This window comes from Pteropus medius, unplaced genomic scaffold (genome assembly GCF_902729225.1).
Source record: "Pteropus medius unplaced genomic scaffold, Ma_sr-lr_union100, whole genome shotgun sequence".
NCBI classification, from domain to species: Eukaryota; Metazoa; Chordata; class Mammalia; order Chiroptera; family Pteropodidae; genus Pteropus; species Pteropus medius.
In genome coordinates this window covers 146,238-165,802 of record NW_024349803.1, presented here as the reverse complement: position 1 = coordinate 165,802, position 19,565 = coordinate 146,238, and the positions used below count along the sequence as shown (strand labels likewise).

The window sequence follows — 19,565 nt, the reverse complement described above, 5'->3', positions numbered from 1 at the left end:
TGATGGCTTCTAGGTGTTTAGACTGAGTATTCAAGTGAATTATGGTGGCATTTACTAGAATGAGGGAAACAAGGAGAAGCAGATCTGAGGGAAATAATCAAGAGGTCTGTTTTGGACTTGTGTGACATGCCTGTGTGTCTGCGTCTGTATATTGTTTGCACATGTGCCAGAATCCAGGTGTGCATGTGTGTGTGTAGGAGTTCAGATCACCTCTGCTTTATGGGGGCCCCTGGGCCAGTCCTGGGACCAGGCCCTGTCTTGGCTCCTCACTTTCCCCCAGCTCCAGGTGCTGCCACTGCCAGACATGGATTCCCCAGTGGCCAGCTGGGATGGTGTGGTGGCCGGGCCCTTGGACACTGCCGACATCTGGGCACATTACCCCAGGCCCTGAAGGCCCTGGTAGCCCAATCCGGCAGCGGCAGGCAGGCTCTAGGGCAGCTGGTGGCGATTAGCAGCGTTGATTACCTCGTAGCAATGCCATCTGGGGTGAGGGCACTGAGCCCAGCCCTAAGGGATACCCTGCTTGCTGGCGTGCAGGCTTTCTGGGGCTGACTGCATGTAAATGTCAGCCTCGCTGCATGCATGCAAGTGTGTACGCATGTCAGTGTGTGCATGTCTCGTGGGGGTTTCTGTGGGAGCCACCCCTGTCTGTGTGGCCAACTGTGTATGTGCTGTAGGTCTGAAGGTTTCTCTGCTTGCATATATACTCATGGGCACATGTGTGCGTTTCTAGGTGTGTGTTTGTACATGCACATCTGTGTGTGCACACATGTGTGCATATCCAAGCACCTGCAGTGCTGTGTGCATGCATTCTGAGAATTACGTACCTGAGTCTGAGTATGTCCAAAGATATATTTCTGTGGATTCATCTGTGCTCACACAGATCTCTGTGTGTCTGTTTATGTGGAGGAGTATCGTGTGTGCATGTGAACATAAGTGCCTACATATGCATGTGGAGCCTACACAAATGTGTCGTGAGAGGGCATATCTGACTGCATGCTTCTGGATGTGTGCACATATGTGTCAGAGGGAGGAAGGGGCGTGGGCACATTCTAGACTGTATCAATGATAGTGTATCCAGGCTTAGGGTGTGCCCCAGGCTTGGCTGTTCTGGTGAACACCTTGGGGTTGTATGGGAAGGTCTCTGGACTCCCACTTATCAGGTCCCTCCAGCTCTGGGTTCAACCATGCCCTCCTGTCTGGGAGAACCTGGAGCATAAATGGGGAGAGGGTAGGAGTTGCGCAAGATGGCACAGTGGTTAAGAGCTTGTACTATGAGTCTAGGCGAGCTGGGCGTGGGTCCCTGCTCCACCACCCACTAACCATGTGATCCTGGACAAGTTATGTTATTCCTATGCTCCAGGTTTCCCATCTGTAAAGTGAGAAGAAGAATAGAATTCTCCCTGTTGGGGTGGTGGTGAGGATTAAAAGAGTTAGCCTATATGAAGTTCTTAACACAGACCCTGACCTAGCTGTGTAGCCTATTATTTCTCAAGTGCCCACCGCTGGGGCAGCCCCCTGTAGCCAGGCTGGGCCTATGCCTACCCACCCACTAGGCCAGAGCGTCCAGAAATCCCCACCCCTTCCACTTCCCGCCTGCTGAGCTCAGCACTTCCCAGGCCCCACCACTGTCGCAGCCACATCTGGGCTGGCTCCTCGCAGGGACCACAGTGGGGGCGCCTCCGTGGCCGCAGTTGGGGTTTCCGCTGACTCAGCGCCTCTGGCTCTGGAGGCGGGAAATCCGGGTTAGATGGGGCCACAGGGCCAGGGCTCCACCATGTTGCCTTTATAGGAAGCCTGTCAAATCAGAGCACCCCGTTTGCTTCCCCCTCACCCCACACCCATTCCTACCACTCATGGGCTTCTTGAACCTACTTCTTCGTAGCTCCTCAGCCTTGGTGCCTAGAAATTTGCTGCTGTCAGAGGGAAACTCTTGGAAGGGTCACCTTGGTCATCCCCCTCTGGACAGAACTGGACACGTTACCTGCGCCTTTCTCCTCAGAAGTCCAGTCTCTCATCCAACCTCAGTTCCTCTTGCTTCCTTGGGTCCTGATTATAAAGCAACACCTCTCCACCGCTGGGTATAAGCTGGAATCTAGCCTTACCCCCTCACCCACCCCTACCTCCCACCTGGTTCACAATAAAAATGATCATAACAGTGAATATTTATTGAGCTCCTCTCTTGTGCCAGACCCTGTAGTAAGCATTTTTATAGCCTTTAACTCGTTTTCCTGATCACAACAACCCTGTGAGGTATATAGGTCATTATTCCATGTTCCAGATGAGAAAAATGGAGCCAGAAGTGAAATAGTAAGTTTAAAGCCACAGAGCTAGAGCAGAGGACAGGGACTGGTGCCCTTCTAACCTCCTGGAATAAGGAAGAATAAGGGGTTTCCCTTCCCTGGGAACGAGCCCAGAGCAGAAGGGGTTAATTTAGCATCCCCCTTGCGGGGGCGCCCTCCCCCCAAGTTCAGACAGACCAAGGAACAGACTAACTGGAAATGTGAGGCCGAGAAACTGGAAAAAGCTGACCAAGGCAGCTTGGGCAACAGCCACGTCACCGGGTGCCACGGAACTAGAGGGGAGGGTCTCTACTCCTCTCCCCAAGTCATCTGGAGGCCCAGCCAGGGAAGGGAAAGGGGGTGGCACAGGGAAGGCCCCTTTTAGCTCCATGCCTGGCTTTTAAAGGGCCGGCCTCCCCACCCACCCGCCTGTCCCTGGAGCCCCCTTGCCGGGCAGCTCTGGGCAGGCAGGGTCCCGCCTTGCTGGCTGGCTGACTGGTTCACCTGGCGGGAAATAGGAGGGCGGGGCCGGGAGGACAGCCAGGCCAGGAGCAGGGCTGTGAGTCCGCTGCCTCTGCCGGCTGCCGAGCCCCCTCTTGGCCCTCCCGCCCTCCTGCCTGGCGGGCGGGTCCAGCTGTGTTCCATTAGCGGAGGCCCTGGCTAGTTCCCAGCCCCTTGGAACCTCCCCGTCTTCCCCCACCCAGAGTGGCCAGCAGTCCGGGCAGGCTCACAAGCCTAGCAGCATTCAGCCCCAAGAGCTCGGGACCCAGGAAGCTGGGACCCAGGGCCAGCCAGAAGTGATCGAAGACACCACCTCCCGCTCCAGCGGGCCTGAGGAACCCAGGCCCTGCATCTCCTGGCTGGCTATACTGGCCTGCCTGGATTACTCAGTGAGTGAGGTGGGGGAACCTCCAGCCACGGTAAGTGGGGGTGGAGTGGGCTGTTTCCAGGCTCTAGGGTAAAGGGCTCCTTCTGCCCCTGTCTTTCTGTGTGACCTGGGGTAAAGTGGCTTTCCAACTCTCTGGATCTCAATTACCTTCTCTATAGCTGGATGAACTCTAAACTCCATCCCAATTCTGACTCTCCCCGCCCCCAAATCTGTGCCTTTTATTGGGATGGGATCATCTTCCTGGAAACTTCTCTTCTTCTATCCCTGTAGCCCCCTCCTCTGGCTGGGGCCAGGGGAGTGAAAGCCAGAGATCAGGAGCAGGAAGGCGACACAGCACATCAGTGTTCACGCCTCCACATGCACTCACATGCCCCCAACCGTTAGCAGTTCTTCCATTGACTGGCAGGACGGGGAAGCCAGGACAATGTTTGAGAGATGGGAGGTGCACACCACTAGAATGAGGGGTGATGAGTAGGGTGGAAGAACAGTTCTGTCCCAGGGGTTTGGGGTCATATTTCCAAATATATTGAGGTGAGGGGGTCCTTCCTGTTCTTATTCCTTTTCCAGGACTGAGGGAGGAGAAATAGAATTCCATTACAGCTGGAAGGAATGAGGTCAGACTTGAATAAGAACTTCCCAACAGGAAGGCCATTCATAGGCTGACTGTGTGCACGTGTGTATGTGCAAGCTGGTGTATCTGGATATATTGGTAAATGTGTCCCTGTAAGCACGCCCGTGTGCAGATAGATTTATATGCATACATTGGCATGTGTGTGTCTGTGTGTACATATATGTGCCTATATATATCTGTGTGTGTCATGCTGACATGTGCATGACTCTGTGTGTGTGTGTGTGTGTGTGTGCATGAGCTGCCTGTCTCAGGGGAGGCTAGATGATGTATGGCTCTGCTGGCTGATTGCTGAGCCCGCATTGATTTATCTGGGTCCATCCATCAGGGTTTAATAAAACTAAAAGATGAGCATCCATCAGCACAGGAGGTTGGCAACAAGGTCCTGAGCCCTGGTGACCTGCTCTCCCTCCCATTGTCCCCATGGGGGATCCTTCCTTGGCATACATACAACCCTGTGATGCCTTCCAGGAGACTCAGCCTAGTTGTCAGCCCCTGACCTTGTGGGTGCCTGGCAGGGCCTCCTGGCTGAGCTGGGTGTAGCTAGCCAGGCACCAGGTGAGTATATACCAATATGGCGTACAGGTTGATTAAGTACTGAAATACTTCCAAGTATGTTGATAAATATCCTCTGTCTCAAGCCATCCTGATTGACCTGGCCTTCTAGGATCCTCTAGGCTTCTCCTCAATTCAGCAACTATCCACTGGCATAGCCAGATGCCTCCTGGGCTCTAGGTCCAGCCAACATTCTGTTCTGGCTGATTGGTGTGTGTATCATACTGGTGGTTAAAGATTTTAAATATTACCCCAGCCCAAATCCTAGCCCAATGCCTGTGGTTGGGCCTCTGAGAGGGACTGATGCCTAGACAGACCTCCTGCCACTTCAGTACCAGAGCCTGAGCCCCCTGGGCTGGCTGCTACTTGCCTATATGTGGAATTGTGCTGTGTGAGCTCAGGAATCCGCCGTCCTGGTTTTTGTGATTTCAGGAGCTGTGGCTGTAGCCGACCTCTTTGGACCAGGATGTGGGCATCTTGGGCTTCTGGCCTGTGGCTGCTTGGTCTCTGGGCTACCTGCAGCCATGGGGCAAATACAGGTGAGATGACACATGAGGTTCAGAGTGCCATAGGCCCGTGACTGGCTCCCTGAGGTGCAGGGGTCCTGTGCACGTATGTGACCATGTGCCTGGGCCATGTGGGCATTTATAGGAGAGTCTGGGGCCTGGGCCCAGGGTGGCCTGAGGTGTTTGCACATATGAGTCGGTGCAAGGTGAGCTGGAGTGTGTGTATTTCTGTCTGTATATTTGTGTCTCTCTCTCTGGACCTCTCTGTGTTTGCATCTTAAAGTCATTCTGTGCATCTGTACATATTCCTATGTCTCTGTGTGTGAGAGCAACCCCTCTCCCTAATACATAAACCCATCCTGTGCACAGAGTACTGGTAAGGCCGGTGCCGTGGGGAGGAGCAGGCAGTGAGCTCTCTCTGGAGAAGATAGCTTCATTCTGAAAGAGGCACAGGCCCCTCCAATCCTTTTTATGGCGGAGAATCCATCCTCCAGCCCATGGGCTCCTCCTCCTCCAAGGCTGGCCTTGGATCTCATATAAAAGGCCCTCCTTGAGGCCCAGACACTAGATGAGACAGTGGGTGCAGCTTTCCAGGGCCCAAAGCCAGAGGAAGTTGACTGGGCAACTTGCCCTGCCTTGTTGGGTACCCTCTGGGCTCAGTAGCTCAGTCTCTTAGCTGAGCAGAAATAGAACCTCTAGAACCCAAATCCATCCAAAGAAGGCAGAAAAACCAAGGTTCGGATGTGGGAGGGGTCTGTACCCCGGTGCATGTGACTTCCTGCGGGTCATGTGTGTACATATGTGTGCACGTGTGCCTTGCTCTCCTCTCTCTCACCGGGTCCCCTGGGGAATGGAGCAGAGAATTTCAACATCTGTAAGGAATCTGGGCCTATTGCCAAGGGGTGAGTCACCCATTGCTGCTGCCCGATGCTGAAGATGATCTTTCTGGCCAGACCTGGGGGAGGGAAACTCTAGTGGGGTCACCAGGCCTAGACATCCAGGATTCCTTCTTCCAGCCAGGCAGCCAGGGAGTGCAATGCCCAGCTTCTAGGAGCTGTATTCACCATCTTGCCCCAGCTACCCCATCTGCATTGACGGGAAGGGCTTTTTGATTCTAGCCTCTATCTCTTCTGTTACAGCACTACTTTCAACACTTTTGCTCAGTCAGGCCTAGGGAAGAGGCAGGCCCATGCTGTCCACCTGTCCCTTCAGGATTTTGGAGACCTGAATTAAGCAATCCCCTTTTCTAGGAGCCTTTCCCCCCTTGATAGAGCCTGTCTGGAGCCCTAAGGCGCTAGTTGTTCCCTTAGGCTTGTGGTTCCCCCAGGCCCTCAGTTTCTTCTCGATGTTTCACGAGGCGGTGGTCTAAGTGAAAAGTCAATCTGTTGACCCAGACCTGTGTCTGGCCCATTTGTCTGCTTTGGGCGCGGGAAGTGGACTCCAACCCGTTGCTGAGAACACTTGTACCAGCTGTAAAGCATGCACTTGTATATAATATAAGTGTACATGAACTTGACATTTCCTTACCCCTGAAATTCTCTTCTGCTCCCCACTTGGGTGCATGTCATGGAGGGAGCACACAGCTTCCGAACTCCATCTGAGTTCTAGGACTACCCAGAGTTGCTTTCATTCTCTCTCTTGCTGGACTGGCCCCTGACTTGGTCTTGGAGGATTTGGGTTCTAGAGGTTCTGGTCCTGCTCTGCTGTGAACTCATTTTGTAGCCTTGGCCCAGGCCTTATTCCTGGGCCTCAGTCTTCCTGTCTGAATACCGAGGTCCTCCTGGCTCCTAGGGTAGCCAGAGTCAGAAGGCAAGGGGTGAAAGCTAGCCTGAGGCAAGGTTTAGAGTGGGGACTATGAACTTGCTCTTTCCCAGGATCTCCAAGAGCCCAGCTACGCAGCTACCTCAGCCTAAGCTCATGGAGTATCTCACTGCTGATTTCTCTTTTAGGTGAGCATTGCCCACCTTCGCAGCAAGAAGGACTCAAGTTAGAACACAGAAGCGACTTATCGACCAATGTGACCGGTGAGTGCCTGTCTCATTCTGCTGTCCCCACTACACGTCTTTCCTGGATTGGCCTGTACCCCTCCTCACCTGCCCAGCTGAGCTCTTCACCTGGTGTCTCCCCTGAAGGCTTCAACCTCATTCGCCGACTCAACCTCATGAAGACATCTGCCATCAAGAAGATCCGCAACCCCAAGGGGCCTCTCATCCTGCGACTGGGGGCGGCCCCACTCACCCAGCCCACACGGTAAAGGCCCCAGAGTGACTGCGGGGAGTTGAAACTGACCTCAGCCACACTCCCCAGCAACTCTGGATGTGGAGCTAAGCCCAGTGGCACCTGTGTATCATTTTATCCCACCCCCTGCCAGGAGTTAGCCTGGTCCCCACTCCTGGGGCTTGCAGGGTGGGCAAAGAGGAGGTGCCTGGCAGACTCACTCTCTGTCCCTCCTCTATCTCTGGCTAGCAGTGGTTGGGGACAGGTCTGTATCCTGTGGGTTCCAGGATGGGAGTGGGAACCTGGCAAGAGGCTGTGTGTGCGTGCGTGTGTGCGTGCGTGTGCGCGCGCATGCGCGTGCATGCACGCACACAGCCTCACCTATGAAGTCCAGACTCCCACAAGTCCCTGGGTGTTCTGGCTCCTATTTACCTCTCAAGCCTCATCTCCTTACGTGTTCCTCTTTCTTGCTTCTCTAGTCTTGCCAAACCCTGTTCGTCTTTGTTCAGTCTCTCTCCTCCTACCCTAGGCCCAGGTATTCTCCCCGGGGCATCCTGAATTCCTTGGAAGCACTTACCATGACTGTAATGAGATGGTGAAATAATCATCTGGGGATTCTTTATTTATGAGCCCCCTCACCCCCACCACCCACATCAGACTCGAAGGCTCCATGAGTACAGGCACTTTCTCTGTTTTCATCACTGTCAGCTCTAGCAGCCAGACTCACACCTGTCACATAGTAGACACTCAAGAAATGTCTGTAGAATGAATGGATGTGTATAGATGTGTGTCACTTTGGAGGTGTGGGCCTGCATGTATCTCGTGTAGGTGCAGCAGTCCTGAGGGCCCTAGATGGGCAGCTAGTGGTCTCCCTCCTGAGCCTCAGGGCACCCTCTCTGCTCTATCCTCAGACGAGTATTCCCTCGGGGCCTCCCCAATGAGTTTGCCCTGGTGCTGACACTATTGCTGAAGAAACGCACTCACCAGAACACGTGGTATTTGTTCCAAGTGACTGATGAAGATGGGTATCCACAGGTGAGCCCCACTACCACCCCCGTTGCTCTTAGGGCCTTGAGCAGTACCAGTCCAGTCCAATTTCTGTGCCAGTTTGAGATTTCTGGGGCTTCCCCGCTCCATCTCTGTGCCTACCCTCGAGGCCACCCCTACTCCATCAGCATCTATCTCATTCTGTCAGGACGTCCTGCTCTGTGACCCCAGGCAGTGTTTTTTCCCTTTCTGGGCCTCAGTTTCCCCTCCTGTAAAATGAGCTTGAGGGCCCTTAACTTTGCCATGCTATGGCTCTGGGGCTCTGATTCTCTGTCTCGTATCTTTCCGAATTCCACACAGATTTCCCTAGAAGTCAACAGCCAAGAGCAGAGCCTGGAGCTTCGGGCCCGGGGCCAAGATGGCGACTTTGTGTCCTGCATCTTCTCAGTGCCCCAGCTCTTCGACCTGCATTGGCACAAGCTGCAGCTGAGTGTGGCGGAACGCGTGGCCTCCGTACATGTGGACTGTACCTCAGCCTCCTCCCAGCCTCTGGGGCCCCGGCGACCCATGCAGCCTGTGGGTCATGTCTTTCTGGGCTTGGATGCTGAGCAGGGCAAGCCTGTCCCAGTGAGTGCTAAGTCAGGCTCTTGCCTCTACTCCCACTTTCTGGGAGCCTGAGTGAGCTCCCCGGAATCTGTATCTTTCCTTTCCTTGCTCAGAATCTTCTCACGGTTCCCCATTGCCCTCCCGATGAAGCCTAAACATATCAACCTGGCATTCAATGCCTCTCATGATCTGGTCCCTATAAAAGTCTGCAGCATCATCTTCATCTCTCTCCTGGCAGCTCTGCTCTGGTCGATTCCATCCTGGTCATCCATCTCACCTAGTATTTTGCCTTTGCCTATGCTGTTGCCTCCACTTGGAATGCTTTTCCTTGCATATCCATCTGTTGAATATCTGCTGGTCCTTCAAGGCCCAGCTTGAATGAAACCTCCTTTCCCCCATTCCTCTGAGCCCAAGCTAACATTTCTCCCTCCTCTCCCTCTTTCTAGCACGTACAGTTTTCTTTTGCTTTTGGTGACAGCTATGTTCCTGACGGCCTTGCAGGCCAGACTGGACACTCCCTGAAGTCAAATCCTGGGGCGGAGCCATCTCTGTGCCTCACTGGGGGCCAGGACACAGAGCTAATTGTGAAAATGAAGTGGAACTGATTTGTGTGTCCCCTGCAGTTTGACCTTCAGCAGGCACATATCTACTGTGACCCAGAGCTTGTGCTAGAGGAGGGCTGCTGTGAGATTTTACCGGGAGGGGTGAGTTTCCTGGCCCCAGCACAGTTGGGGGAGGGGGGAGTTGGGGCACTGCCCAGGGGCACAGTGTGCTGGGGATGGGGGACAAGGAAGGGGATGCCTAGAGATCTTAGGATGAGTGGGTATGTGGGGATCTGCTTTCTGTACTGAACCCAGCTTTTCCCCACACCGGTCAGTGCTCCCCAGAGACTTCCAAGGCCCGCCGGGATACCCAGAGCAATGAGCTCATCGAGATCAATCCACAGACTGAGGGCAAGGTCTACACCCGCTGCTTCTGCCTGGAGGAGCCTCAGAACAGCAAGGTAGGTGGGCAGGACAGGCGGACATGGGCACAAGCAAGCAAAGTAAGACTACCCTCCCCTGACCTGACCGAGGTCTACCGCCAGGGTCAGTTGTGCCCGGTGTAGGAAGGGCACTGGAAGCCCTGCCTATTTGTGTACTGTCCCTATAGGATTTAAGGAGGCAGAGAGACAGCTCACAGGGTGACCATGTACCTGCCTGCCTGTTAGCATTGAGAGTTGTGCCCTTCTTGCTGTGGAACTACCTAGACCCTCACTGATGCCACCCCAGACCCTTCTGATGAGGGCAGGATGAGGCTTGTACCCCAAAGCAGTTTCTCTAGGACGAGATACGTGGGTTCAGAGGCCAAGCCACACTGCTTCCCTTCGGGCTTGCTCACTCTCCTGGTCCCAGCCCCAGTCAATGCCAGACTGGTTCTCTGCCCAACACCATGGCCAGCTGCCCTACTCATGTGCAGGTTCTTTAGGGGTGGCAGGGAAGCCCAGTTCCTCCCTTAGCCCCTCCTCTGGCTGGGTAACCTCCCTGCCCACTGGGCATTGTGCCCGGCCTTTGGCTGCAGGAACACAGGGTCTCATTGATTCACCGTCTTGTTTTCTCCGACTTCACGTGGGTAGGGAGGAATGGAGGGGGCTTTACGGGGTGCCAGGGGCCTGAGCTGGCTCTTGATGCCCTGGGAGGTACCCGATATTAGGCTGAGGGGGTACCTGGAGTCCATGCCCCTGTCTGAGTGCCCCTTCCTAGCATGTGCCCCAGAACTACCCTCTCCTCAAGAGTTCCCCCTTACTCTGTCTGCCCAGGTGGATGCCCAGCTGACGGGAAGAATCAACCAGAAGACAGAAAAGGGAACAAAGGTAGAGATGGTGGGGTGGGGCAGGAGGCCCTGGTGCCCTCTGTGTGCCCTTCATGCCCTCTGTAAACCCCTTGTATAAGAGACCCATTCCCATACTCTTTCCACCTGCCCCCACTCCTGGACAAAGCTCTGAGAAGGAAGGATGAATGGGGGCGAGACAGACACAGTACCCAGCACTATCAAGGGCACCCACTCCTGGTGGTTCTTGGGTAGAGGTGCCTCATCTCCTCCATTCCCTGCCCATCCCCATGCCCTCTCTCTTCCCAGGCCCATCAGGAGACAGCCTCTGATGAGGTAAGCCTCCTATCTAGACTAGAGAAAAAGCTTGATTGAGGAGATGCCAGCATAAACCCTTTGGACAAGGCTTTGGGGCTCTGAAATCTGAGCATGAGGGTGTGGGATGTTAGGCTGAGGAGCTACACAGCTCCCAGGAATACTTGGAGGGCCTGATGCTGGGCCCTGTCTGCCCACTGCCTCTCACTGGGAGGGCAAGGGTTTGGGTCCTGGATGCTTCTGAGTTGAGAGCAAATGGCTATGGGCATCATGGGGAGAGCCCAGGCCTTGGCCACGGGACCCTGGATTATGGGCCTCATTCTGCCCTGACGTGCTATGTGATCCAGAGTCCAATGCTATTCCTCTCCGTGCTTCAGTTACCTCATCTGAGACATAGTTTGGCTCTGGGTGGGTGAGAGTTGAAGAGTGAGGCTTGTTTGATAGAATTCCTATCCTCATGCTCCCTTAGACTCTACCAGGACATATGTGATGTTCTGTGTGCTTGGTGTGTGTGTGGGGAGGCATGACTGGAGAGGGTGGTCCCGGGCTCTCAGAACTAACCTTCAGGCCTGTTCTTCCCTTTCAGTGCCCACCCTGTGTCCATGGTGCCCGGGAAAGCAATGTGAGTGAATAGAGGTTGTGCAGGGTCGGGTGGGAACTGGCTGGGAGTGGGTGTTGCTTAGAAGTTGGCTCGGCAGCTTCCTGGTTATGGACAAGGGGGTCTTTGTGCACTTTCAAACTCCCTCCCTGCCCATCCCCCAGAGCTGGGCTTGACCCCCACCCTCATCCCCACCAAGCGAGGGCTGCATGGAAGGAAGCCTCCTGCCCTGTGATCTGGGCAATGTATTGGATCCAGGGTGGAATGGGGATGGGGCGGCGGCCAGCAGGATCAGGACCTTGGTTGCCGATCCCAGCTTTGCACTCCCCACAAGGACTCAGGCCTGCCCTGCTTGAGGGCTTCCCACATCATCTTGGAAGACTAGATAAGGGGAAGGGCTCAGGGTAACACAGCCCAGCACTGGTCCCAAAAACACATGTCGGCTCAAGGCCTCCCCTCCTATCCCTCTCTAGCTGGCCCTGGCTCAGCCTCCCCACCGGGCGGCCAGAAGGACAAGAGAGAGGGGCTCAGTGCAAGCCCAGCTGGGCACCAGCTGTGTATCTTCCATGGGCAGCATGAGTCACCACTTTACCAAGGCCTGACATTGTGAGTTGACAAGCCACATTGGTCCACAAAGGCACAACGCTGACTCCCCTCAGCTCTAAGCCCCCCAACCTTAGGGAAAATCAGAAAGTACCACCTCTACTGCTTGTCCCCCTTTCCAACCAGTCCCCCACCAAATCTGGTTAGGCTGATAGTCCCCAGATGTACATGGGTTACCATGGCAACTGAGCATCCATTATGCTAGCAACTGGGAGGGTGGAGTTAGCCAAAGCCAGGCAGGTTAGAGAAGGTAGGTTAGACTCCTCTGCAAGTTTGACAGCCTTAGGATACAGTCAGCCTGCTGGCTAGCCTGGGAGGCAGAGAAGGGGCTGAGATTCAGCCTATTGGTCCTGCTGCCATGCTGTGTGATCCTGGCTAAACTGATTGCTCTCTCTGGGCCCTTGGTTATCCCTCCCTCCCTAAGGTATAATGCTCTCTCCTATGTCCCCTCAGGTCACAGTTGGTCCCTCTGGCCTCAAGGTGAGTCCTAGATGGCGAACAAGACTCTCCTTCCCTCTTGGGTGGTCCCATCACATGCCACAGCATATGACCCTGTGGCTGTGTTTATATTGGGGCTACCTGAGCCCAAATGTATGTGGGGTGATTAGGTGTGTGCATGTGTTTGGAGAGTGGGGGTTGGGTATTTATAAGAATGTTAAGAACTACCCTTTTCAGAGGCACTATTTCGGAGGCCCTACTGCACATCAGGCTCTGGGCCACACATGTGCATATCTGTTACCTTACTGAACCCCCTCAAGCATCCTGTGAGCTGAGTACTCTCATTTTACTTCAGAGAAAACCGAGGCCCAGCTAGACTCACATGTATGACAGGTGTGTCAGAGTGATTATGTGTTGGTGAGGCTACATGCATCTCTGGACACATGCTTGCATGTGTGCAGCCCACTGTAGTAGTGTTGAAGGCGAAACCCATACATTTTTGGACCTATCAGGACTGCGGAGCTTGTGAGTGATGGGATAGGCAGCGCATGTGTGAATGTGAAGTTGTGTGCTTGTGTGTGCTTGTAAGTAATTCTTGGGGCCACCTTCATGTGAGTGCTGACAGTGCCAGGCTCTGTGCTGAGCACTCTACCTGCACATCACACCTTGAGGTAGGTGTTGGCATGAACCTCATTTTATTGATGAAGAAACTGAGGCTCAGAAATCTTGTGACTTGCCCTAAGTCACATACTAAAGTGGTGAGATTTGAACTCAGGCAGCCTGACACTCACCCTTGTGGGTTTCTGCCACTCCATATGTGTCCATGTACATGTGTCCATGTGCCCCTGGGTGAGCTGCGTGTGAGTTAGCATGCTTGGGTAGGGGTGTAGGGGAAGAGATACCCTCTGCTAGATATAGCCTTCTGGCTCGGGGGTGGATATGTGGATGAATGCATATGGAATCCATGTGCTGTGTGTGTGGTGGAGGTTGGGCCGGGGCTTGGGGTGGGGCTGCACTCATTTGCACACCCATGTGTGATGGATAGATGGAGGGGACCAGACTGAATCTTCCCATGTGCCCCCTCTGGTCCCAGCCTTGCTTTTGGTCTCATCCACAGGGAGGGAAAGGTGAGCAGGGCCTGCCTGGCCCATCAGGCCCCAAGGGAGAGAAGGGAGCCCGGGTAAGTGCCTCAGCCATGCCTACTGCGGGACCCTTCCCAGCTGTGCCCTGGGGGTAGGCTAGGATGTGAGCCATCATAAGATCATATCAGATGGAAACCTGCAGCCTGGCCCAAATGGTGGATGAGGGCCATGGTCTTTCTAGGGGTTAGTGTATGGAAACCTCTATTTTCTAGGGGCACTTGGGATTGTGGGATTCCTAAGCCTGTCTTTCTCAAAACAGAACCCTACCCCTCATCCCTTGTTTTCTACCCCTAGGGTAATGATTGTGTCCAAATCTCCCCGGATGCCCCGCTTCAGGTAAGACCTAGAGGGGAGGCCTGCTTTAGGGTCAATATGGGGTCAGCTCTGGGGGCTGTGCCCTTGGCAGCCCGCAGGGTGACCCTGGGCCAACCTAGGGCCCCTCTTAAAATTTTATCTCTATGTTCAGTGTGCAGAAGGCCCAAAGGGCGAGAAGGGGGAGTCAGGAGCCTTGGTGAGTGTGGGAGCAGAGTAGAGTAAGGGCAGTGGGGTCCTGGCCCAGTCTCCGCTTCCTTTCTCACCCCTTCTTTTGTCTCCTCATCTCAGGGACCCTCAGGACTACCGGGCTCTACAGGCCAGAAGGTAATGGGCCTGAATTTGGAGGATGGGTGTCAGGGAGGTTTGTGGGCCCTACAGACACGAGGAGAGAGATGTCCAAAGCCTTCCCGGAGGATGGTGTCATTGGGCACAGAGCTGGCAGTACCTCCCAACTCTCCCAGTTACTCCATCATGTCCAAGTTCCCACCAGACCTGGAGGGAAATGCCACAGATCCCAGAGCGAGTAGTCTGGCTGGCTTGGACATTCTTCCTGTTGCCTACCCTCCAGTGATAACTGAAGCCATTTAATCTCAGAGAGACCACGGGTCCAGAAGGGAGTTGTCTCTCCCCAAATGGAGCTGCCCAGGTCCTTCCAGCCCCTTTCCTCAACCCCAGCCACTTTGTCTCTTCCTTCTCCAGGGTCAGAAAGGCGAGAGGGGAGACGGAGGCATCAAAGGCTCTATGGGAAAGCCAGGCCGAGATGTACGGTGCTTGGGTCCATCCCCACCACACCCCTCACATCCCTAAGCACAGGGTTTTGGAATGCTGGGATTTAACCACCAGGATCCACTTGATACTCTTATTCGGACAGAACAGAGACCCGGGAGGGGAGGGCTGACTCCTTGCCTAAGAGCCCCTGACATCTAATGCCCTGAGGTCGATATTTGATGACCTTGGGGCACTGGGTGGAGTTTGGCTTTGGGGAGGGGCGGTGGGTCTGTACCTGTTCCACTGGGGGCTGCAGTCCCAGGGAGGTGCCAGGCCTTGGCCATTCTTACATGCCACCCTCCCCCGCAACCTGCCCCCAGGGCCGGCCAGGAGAGATCTGCATCATAGGGCCCAAAGGGCAGAAGGTGAGTTGCAGATTCTGTGGGGTGGAGAATGGGTGCCAGACTGAGGCAGCTGCTCTCTCACGCCCACGTCATGTCTGACCAGGGAGATCCTGGCTTTGTCGGGCCTGAGGGGCTGGCAGGAGAGCCCGGGCCCCCAGGCCAACCTGGGCCCCCTGGGATAGGACTTCCTGGTACCCCGGTGAGTACCCATCACCCTTCCTGCTGTCCTTTCCTCAGAGACCCTTCTCCTGCCTGGCCAGGGTTTGGGAGATAAGGCCCAGTCTTGGGTCCCAGTCAGGGGAAGGGGCTAGAATAGATTTCTCTGTAATGGACGGCCCCTGGGAAACCTCTATGTGACACTGTTTCTGCCCTCAGGGGGACCCAGGTGGCCCACCAGGCCCTAAGGGAAACAAGGTAAGCACAGGCTGGAGCATGGACACATAGCGGTGCCCCCTGCTTGGTGGGAGGAGGGAGAAGAATAGGGCTGGGGTGCAGATGGGGTGACAGGAATGGGCAGGGAAGGGGCCAAGCATTTGTCTGAGGAGGCTGGGCTCCACTTAGCCAGGCCCCTTGGTGGGGTGTGTCTCCTCATCCCAGTGCTTGCTAATGTGGGAGGCTCGGCCCTGGAGGGCCCTCCCTCCACTAAGCTCGTTTTAGAGCCTTGTGCCTTGATGAGCAGAAAGCCCCGGAAATTGTCTGTCTGTCTGCTATGGTTCCTCTGAGGTCGCCCAGATTACTTCCAAACCTGCTACACGAGGGAAGGGGTACACAGAGGCCTTATGTTCTCCCTTCCTTTGCATCCAGAAGGACTTGGGTTAGACACGAAGTACAGGAAGGAAGCGTTTGCCGACCAAACAGACCAAAAGGAGATGGGAGATTTGGCAGATTGTCCTACCATCCAGAGAGGGGACTGGATGGGAAAGGGGTGAATGGGCTGAGGTCACAGCCAGGTGCTTCCCCCTTAACTCTTCTTCTGACCGCAGGGCAGCTCTGGGACACCGGGAAAGGAAGGTCCTGGAGGGAAACCTGTGAGTGACCCCAATTTGGTGGGGGTGGGGGGCTGCTGCCTACCATGCCCAAGTCTGCTCTATCGAGGCCTCCAGAGGTGGGGGGCTAGGTCCTTGGGCCCCCTCTTGGAGCACCAGCCCCTCTGCCCTGGCACTAATGCCCACTGCTTCTCCTACAGGGGAAGCCAGGGGTGCCTGGGCTGAAGGGAGAGAAGGTGAGTCCCCAGCTGGGTTACCCCAGGTTGGGGTGGGAGTAGGAGCCTCACTGGAGGTGATGTTGAGCATCGAGGGCCCTGTGATGAGGGATGCTAGACCTTCCTCAGGGTACCCCCACGCCTTCTCTGTTCCTACAGTGTGCATGTGTGATTACTAAATAGGGAGCCTGACTGCGGAGTCACACAGCTGGGTTCAAATCCCTCCTTGGCTACTCACATGATTTATGACCATGGCAAGCTTCCCGATCTGTAACTGGGACGCAAAGCTTTCTTACGGCTGGTCGTGAGGATGTAGTTTTGTGATGTCCAGGATTCATAAGTTGAATGGATGAGTTAGTTGAACAGAAAGTCTTTCCAGTGTTTCTGCTGTCCACTCTGATGCCGGGGCTAGGGTGCTGGCCCACCCAATGTCTAGAGCTCCTTGTCTTCCCCAGGGTCTCAGCGTCACCTTGTCCATTTATGGTCTCTCCCTTCTGCTAGGGTGACCCCTGTGAAGTGTGCCCAACACTGCCCGAAGGGTTCCAGAACTTTGTGGGGCTCCCTGGAAAGCCAGGGCCCAAGGGGGAACCTGGTAATCCTGCACCAGCCAGGGTAAGTGCCCAGGATGGCCACTGAGGGACCCCACAAGAAAACCTGGGGGCATGATCATAGAGAGGAGTTGGGCAGAGGGACTGGGTACTTCTCATGGCCATAAAGAGATTGTGGGTAGAGTGTCTAGGCACTTATCTTCATGTGTGAAAGCTGAACCATAGAGATTAGGGCTGGGCTAGAAGGCCATCTCAGGTCTCTATGGCAACCTCCCAAGTTTCCTGAGGAGCTGCTAAAATGCCTTTTGGGCAAGCTGGGGTAGAGCCAGCCCTTTTAGTGAGCAAGGAAGGCTGTGCCCTCCTCCTGGGATTGGGTGTTGGGTGGGGGTGGTGGAAAGGAGTAGGCAGGGCTGAGTTAGGATCCTGGCCTAGACTTCCAGCCCCATTCCCTCACAGACCCTTTCTTTTAGGAGGGCCTGGGAGCTGTTGGACAAAAAGGTGATCGGGTATGTATAGAAACTTTCTGGTGGGGTGGCTTAGTCTAGTCATTTCCTCCATCCGTTACATGGGTTGATGAGCTCTGGCTCTGGGGTGCTGACTTTGACCCCCCCTTAGAACACTTGGTTGTTTGAAGTGTTTGTGGTGTGTGACATTGCTATCCTCATATATGACTAGGAAGTTCAGAGTACCCCAACACACCCAGTCTCAGCCCATAAACCTTTTCTCCCTGCAGGGAGACCCTGGCATCCAAGGCCTCAAAGGAGAGAAGGTAAGGGAACCCCGGTCCCCTGGCCGCCGTGCTCTGGCTACTGGGAGCCTTTCTGATCCCTTCTCTTCCTTCTCCAGGGGGAGTCCTGCTTGTCTTGCAGCTCAGCTGTGGCAGCCCAGCATCTTGGGCCTTTTCCAGGGGCCAAAGGAGATGTGGGCCCCCCTAGCTTTGGTTTGCCTGGCCTTCCGGTGAGTGACTGCTCCCTCCTAGCCCAGCCCAGTCCAGCCCATCCTTGCTACATGGTGGCCTCTCTGGCTCCGTAGGCCCTGATTCTCAAGATAGAGACCTGGAGGGAGGCCCTAAGGCAGGTGTGTCAGGCCTGCAGCCTGGTTTCTCCTCTTTCCTGCCCTGCCCCAGGTTACTTGCTCCCAGAACTCCCTCTTAGAACCTCCGAATGCCCAGCTGTGTAACAGAAATAACCACCCAGCCACCTGTAGGGCTGTGGGATTTGTAATTCCAAGCTGGCCTTTCTCTTTCTTGGTGGACACTGGGACCCCTGGAGTCTTGGAGCAGTGGGTCTGGGGAGATGCTATGACTGCAACTTGATTGTTTTTCAGGGGAAAGTTGGGGATCCAGGGCCAACAGGGCTGAAAGGAGAGAAGGTGAGACCTGGGTTAGATGTTAGGGACACCAGGGCTTCTTGGCAGGGAGACAGGGGAGAAGCCCTGGGTGGGGAATAGGGACGATATAGACAAGAGATCAAACTGTATATTTATTCATGGTGAAATAGATTCATCAGTGTCAGACTGGAGTCAAAGAATTTATTTCCAAGAGCCCTCATGTTCTCTAAGAGAATTCCTTAGTGTTATATTTTTAATTTATTGATAATCTAAAGACAATTAAGGACCTTCGAGATGACCTTATAATAAAATAATAATAATAACACTTCTTTACCATTTATTATGTGCCAGGCACTGTTCCAAGTGCTTGTGTATGTATTAACTTGTTTCCTCCTTCCAAAACCTTATGGGGTAAGTACTCCTTTATTCCCATTTTATGAGTGAGGAAACAGAGGCACAGAAAGGCCAAGTAAATTGCCCAAAGTCACATAGGTGTTTGGGTGCCAAAGTAGGATTCGAGTCAAGGAAATGTGGCTCCAGAGACTATAATCTGCACCCCTCGGCTGGGTCCCTTGATTTTAGTGCCTGCGTTAACATTCGATTTATGGTTGCATTGGAGGCAAATCAGAGCATTAAACTTATGATGCAGTGTTATTCAAATGAAGGTTCTACGGATGTACAAGTGTTCAAGTGTGAGAAATACTTAAACAGCTCTCCCAGGCAAATCACCTGTCATTTCTCATGGAGCTTTGCACCCTTGCCCCACACCTGCTTCCTTTTCCGGTCTTCTGAGATGCTATGCATGGAGACCCTGGGGGTGGGGGGAGAGGGCAGAAACAGGCTGGCCACAGACTCCCCTGGGGACCGTGGGTAAATCTCTTTTCCTCTTTGGGCCTTAGTTTCCCCAGCCAGGAAATGAAGGGTAGTCTGGAGTTTCTCAGTGGCTACTTTTGTAGTTTGGGGTTTGGTATTGGCCTGGCACCTATGTACCTCCCCACTTTGACCTTGTGTTCTCTGCTTTGCCCTCAGGGTGATTTTGGAGAGGCAGGGCCAGCAGGCAGTTCGGTAAGTGTGCCTGGGTTGGCAGCAGCTCTGGGAAAAGGACAAGGTATGAGGTGCTGCTCACTGCCGGGGAGGTGACAGGCCTGGAGACAGTGCCCCAGCATGGCCCAGGCAGATGCTGGGCATCACACATGGCTTTTATCATGTAGGGGCCACCAGGGCCAGTTGGACCCGCAGGCATCAAAGGGGAGAAGGTGAGTCTGGGGACATTTCCCACACCACTTCCTAAACACACACTCATTTTGGTCTCCTTTAAACCCTCCAAGGCTGCCCACTGCCCTAGGGTCACAGCTGACATGTCAGCATGGCATTTAAGACCCCTGATTACTTGGCCTCTACCTTCTTTTCTTACCTGTTCTCCTGTAATCTCTCCTGAGATATCCCTTGCCTAGCAGAGGTGCCATGTCAGGCATGGCTATAATC

The 19,565-nt window shown here is 54.4% G+C and overlaps 1 protein-coding gene across 8 annotated transcripts in view; it reads left to right on the top strand.

The window, feature by feature from the left end:
- The first annotated feature begins 2,754 nt into the window (after positions 1-2,754).
- The window catches only part of COL16A1 (collagen type XVI alpha 1 chain), a 49,192-nt gene continuing 32,381 nt past the window's right edge, over positions 2,755-19,565 (top strand). For 2 of the 8 annotated variants that reach the window (XM_039836868.1, XM_039836862.1), the window contains exons 1-28: positions 5,435-5,762; positions 6,810-6,884; positions 6,993-7,110; positions 7,989-8,112; positions 8,425-8,691; positions 9,294-9,374; positions 9,548-9,673; positions 10,469-10,522; positions 10,789-10,815; positions 11,381-11,416; positions 12,449-12,475; positions 13,551-13,613; positions 13,870-13,911; positions 14,042-14,086; positions 14,179-14,214; positions 14,590-14,652; positions 14,979-15,023; positions 15,106-15,201; positions 15,378-15,416; positions 15,986-16,030; positions 16,189-16,224; positions 16,705-16,815; positions 17,222-17,257; positions 17,485-17,520; positions 17,598-17,708; positions 18,078-18,122; positions 19,110-19,145; positions 19,292-19,336. In XM_039836868.1, the coding sequence (XP_039692802.1) occupies positions 5,648-5,762; positions 6,810-6,884; positions 6,993-7,110; positions 7,989-8,112; positions 8,425-8,691; positions 9,294-9,374; positions 9,548-9,673; positions 10,469-10,522; positions 10,789-10,815; positions 11,381-11,416; positions 12,449-12,475; positions 13,551-13,613; positions 13,870-13,911; positions 14,042-14,086; positions 14,179-14,214; positions 14,590-14,652; positions 14,979-15,023; positions 15,106-15,201; positions 15,378-15,416; positions 15,986-16,030; positions 16,189-16,224; positions 16,705-16,815; positions 17,222-17,257; positions 17,485-17,520; positions 17,598-17,708; positions 18,078-18,122; positions 19,110-19,145; positions 19,292-19,336 (1,980 nt within the window). In that variant the 5' untranslated portion in view covers positions 5,435-5,647. Of the gene's footprint in view, positions 3,203-3,738; positions 3,786-4,786; positions 4,894-5,433; positions 5,763-6,809; positions 6,885-6,992; positions 7,111-7,988; positions 8,113-8,424; positions 8,692-9,293; positions 9,375-9,547; positions 9,674-10,468; positions 10,523-10,788; positions 10,816-11,380; positions 11,417-12,448; positions 12,476-13,550; positions 13,614-13,869; positions 13,912-14,041; positions 14,087-14,178; positions 14,215-14,589; positions 14,653-14,978; positions 15,024-15,105; positions 15,202-15,377; positions 15,417-15,985; positions 16,031-16,188; positions 16,225-16,704; positions 16,816-17,221; positions 17,258-17,484; positions 17,521-17,597; positions 17,709-18,077; positions 18,123-19,109; positions 19,146-19,291; positions 19,337-19,565 lie in introns of those variants that run through there. The other 6 variants (XM_039836863.1, XM_039836870.1, XM_039836866.1 and 3 more) reach the window with 6 other exon arrangements.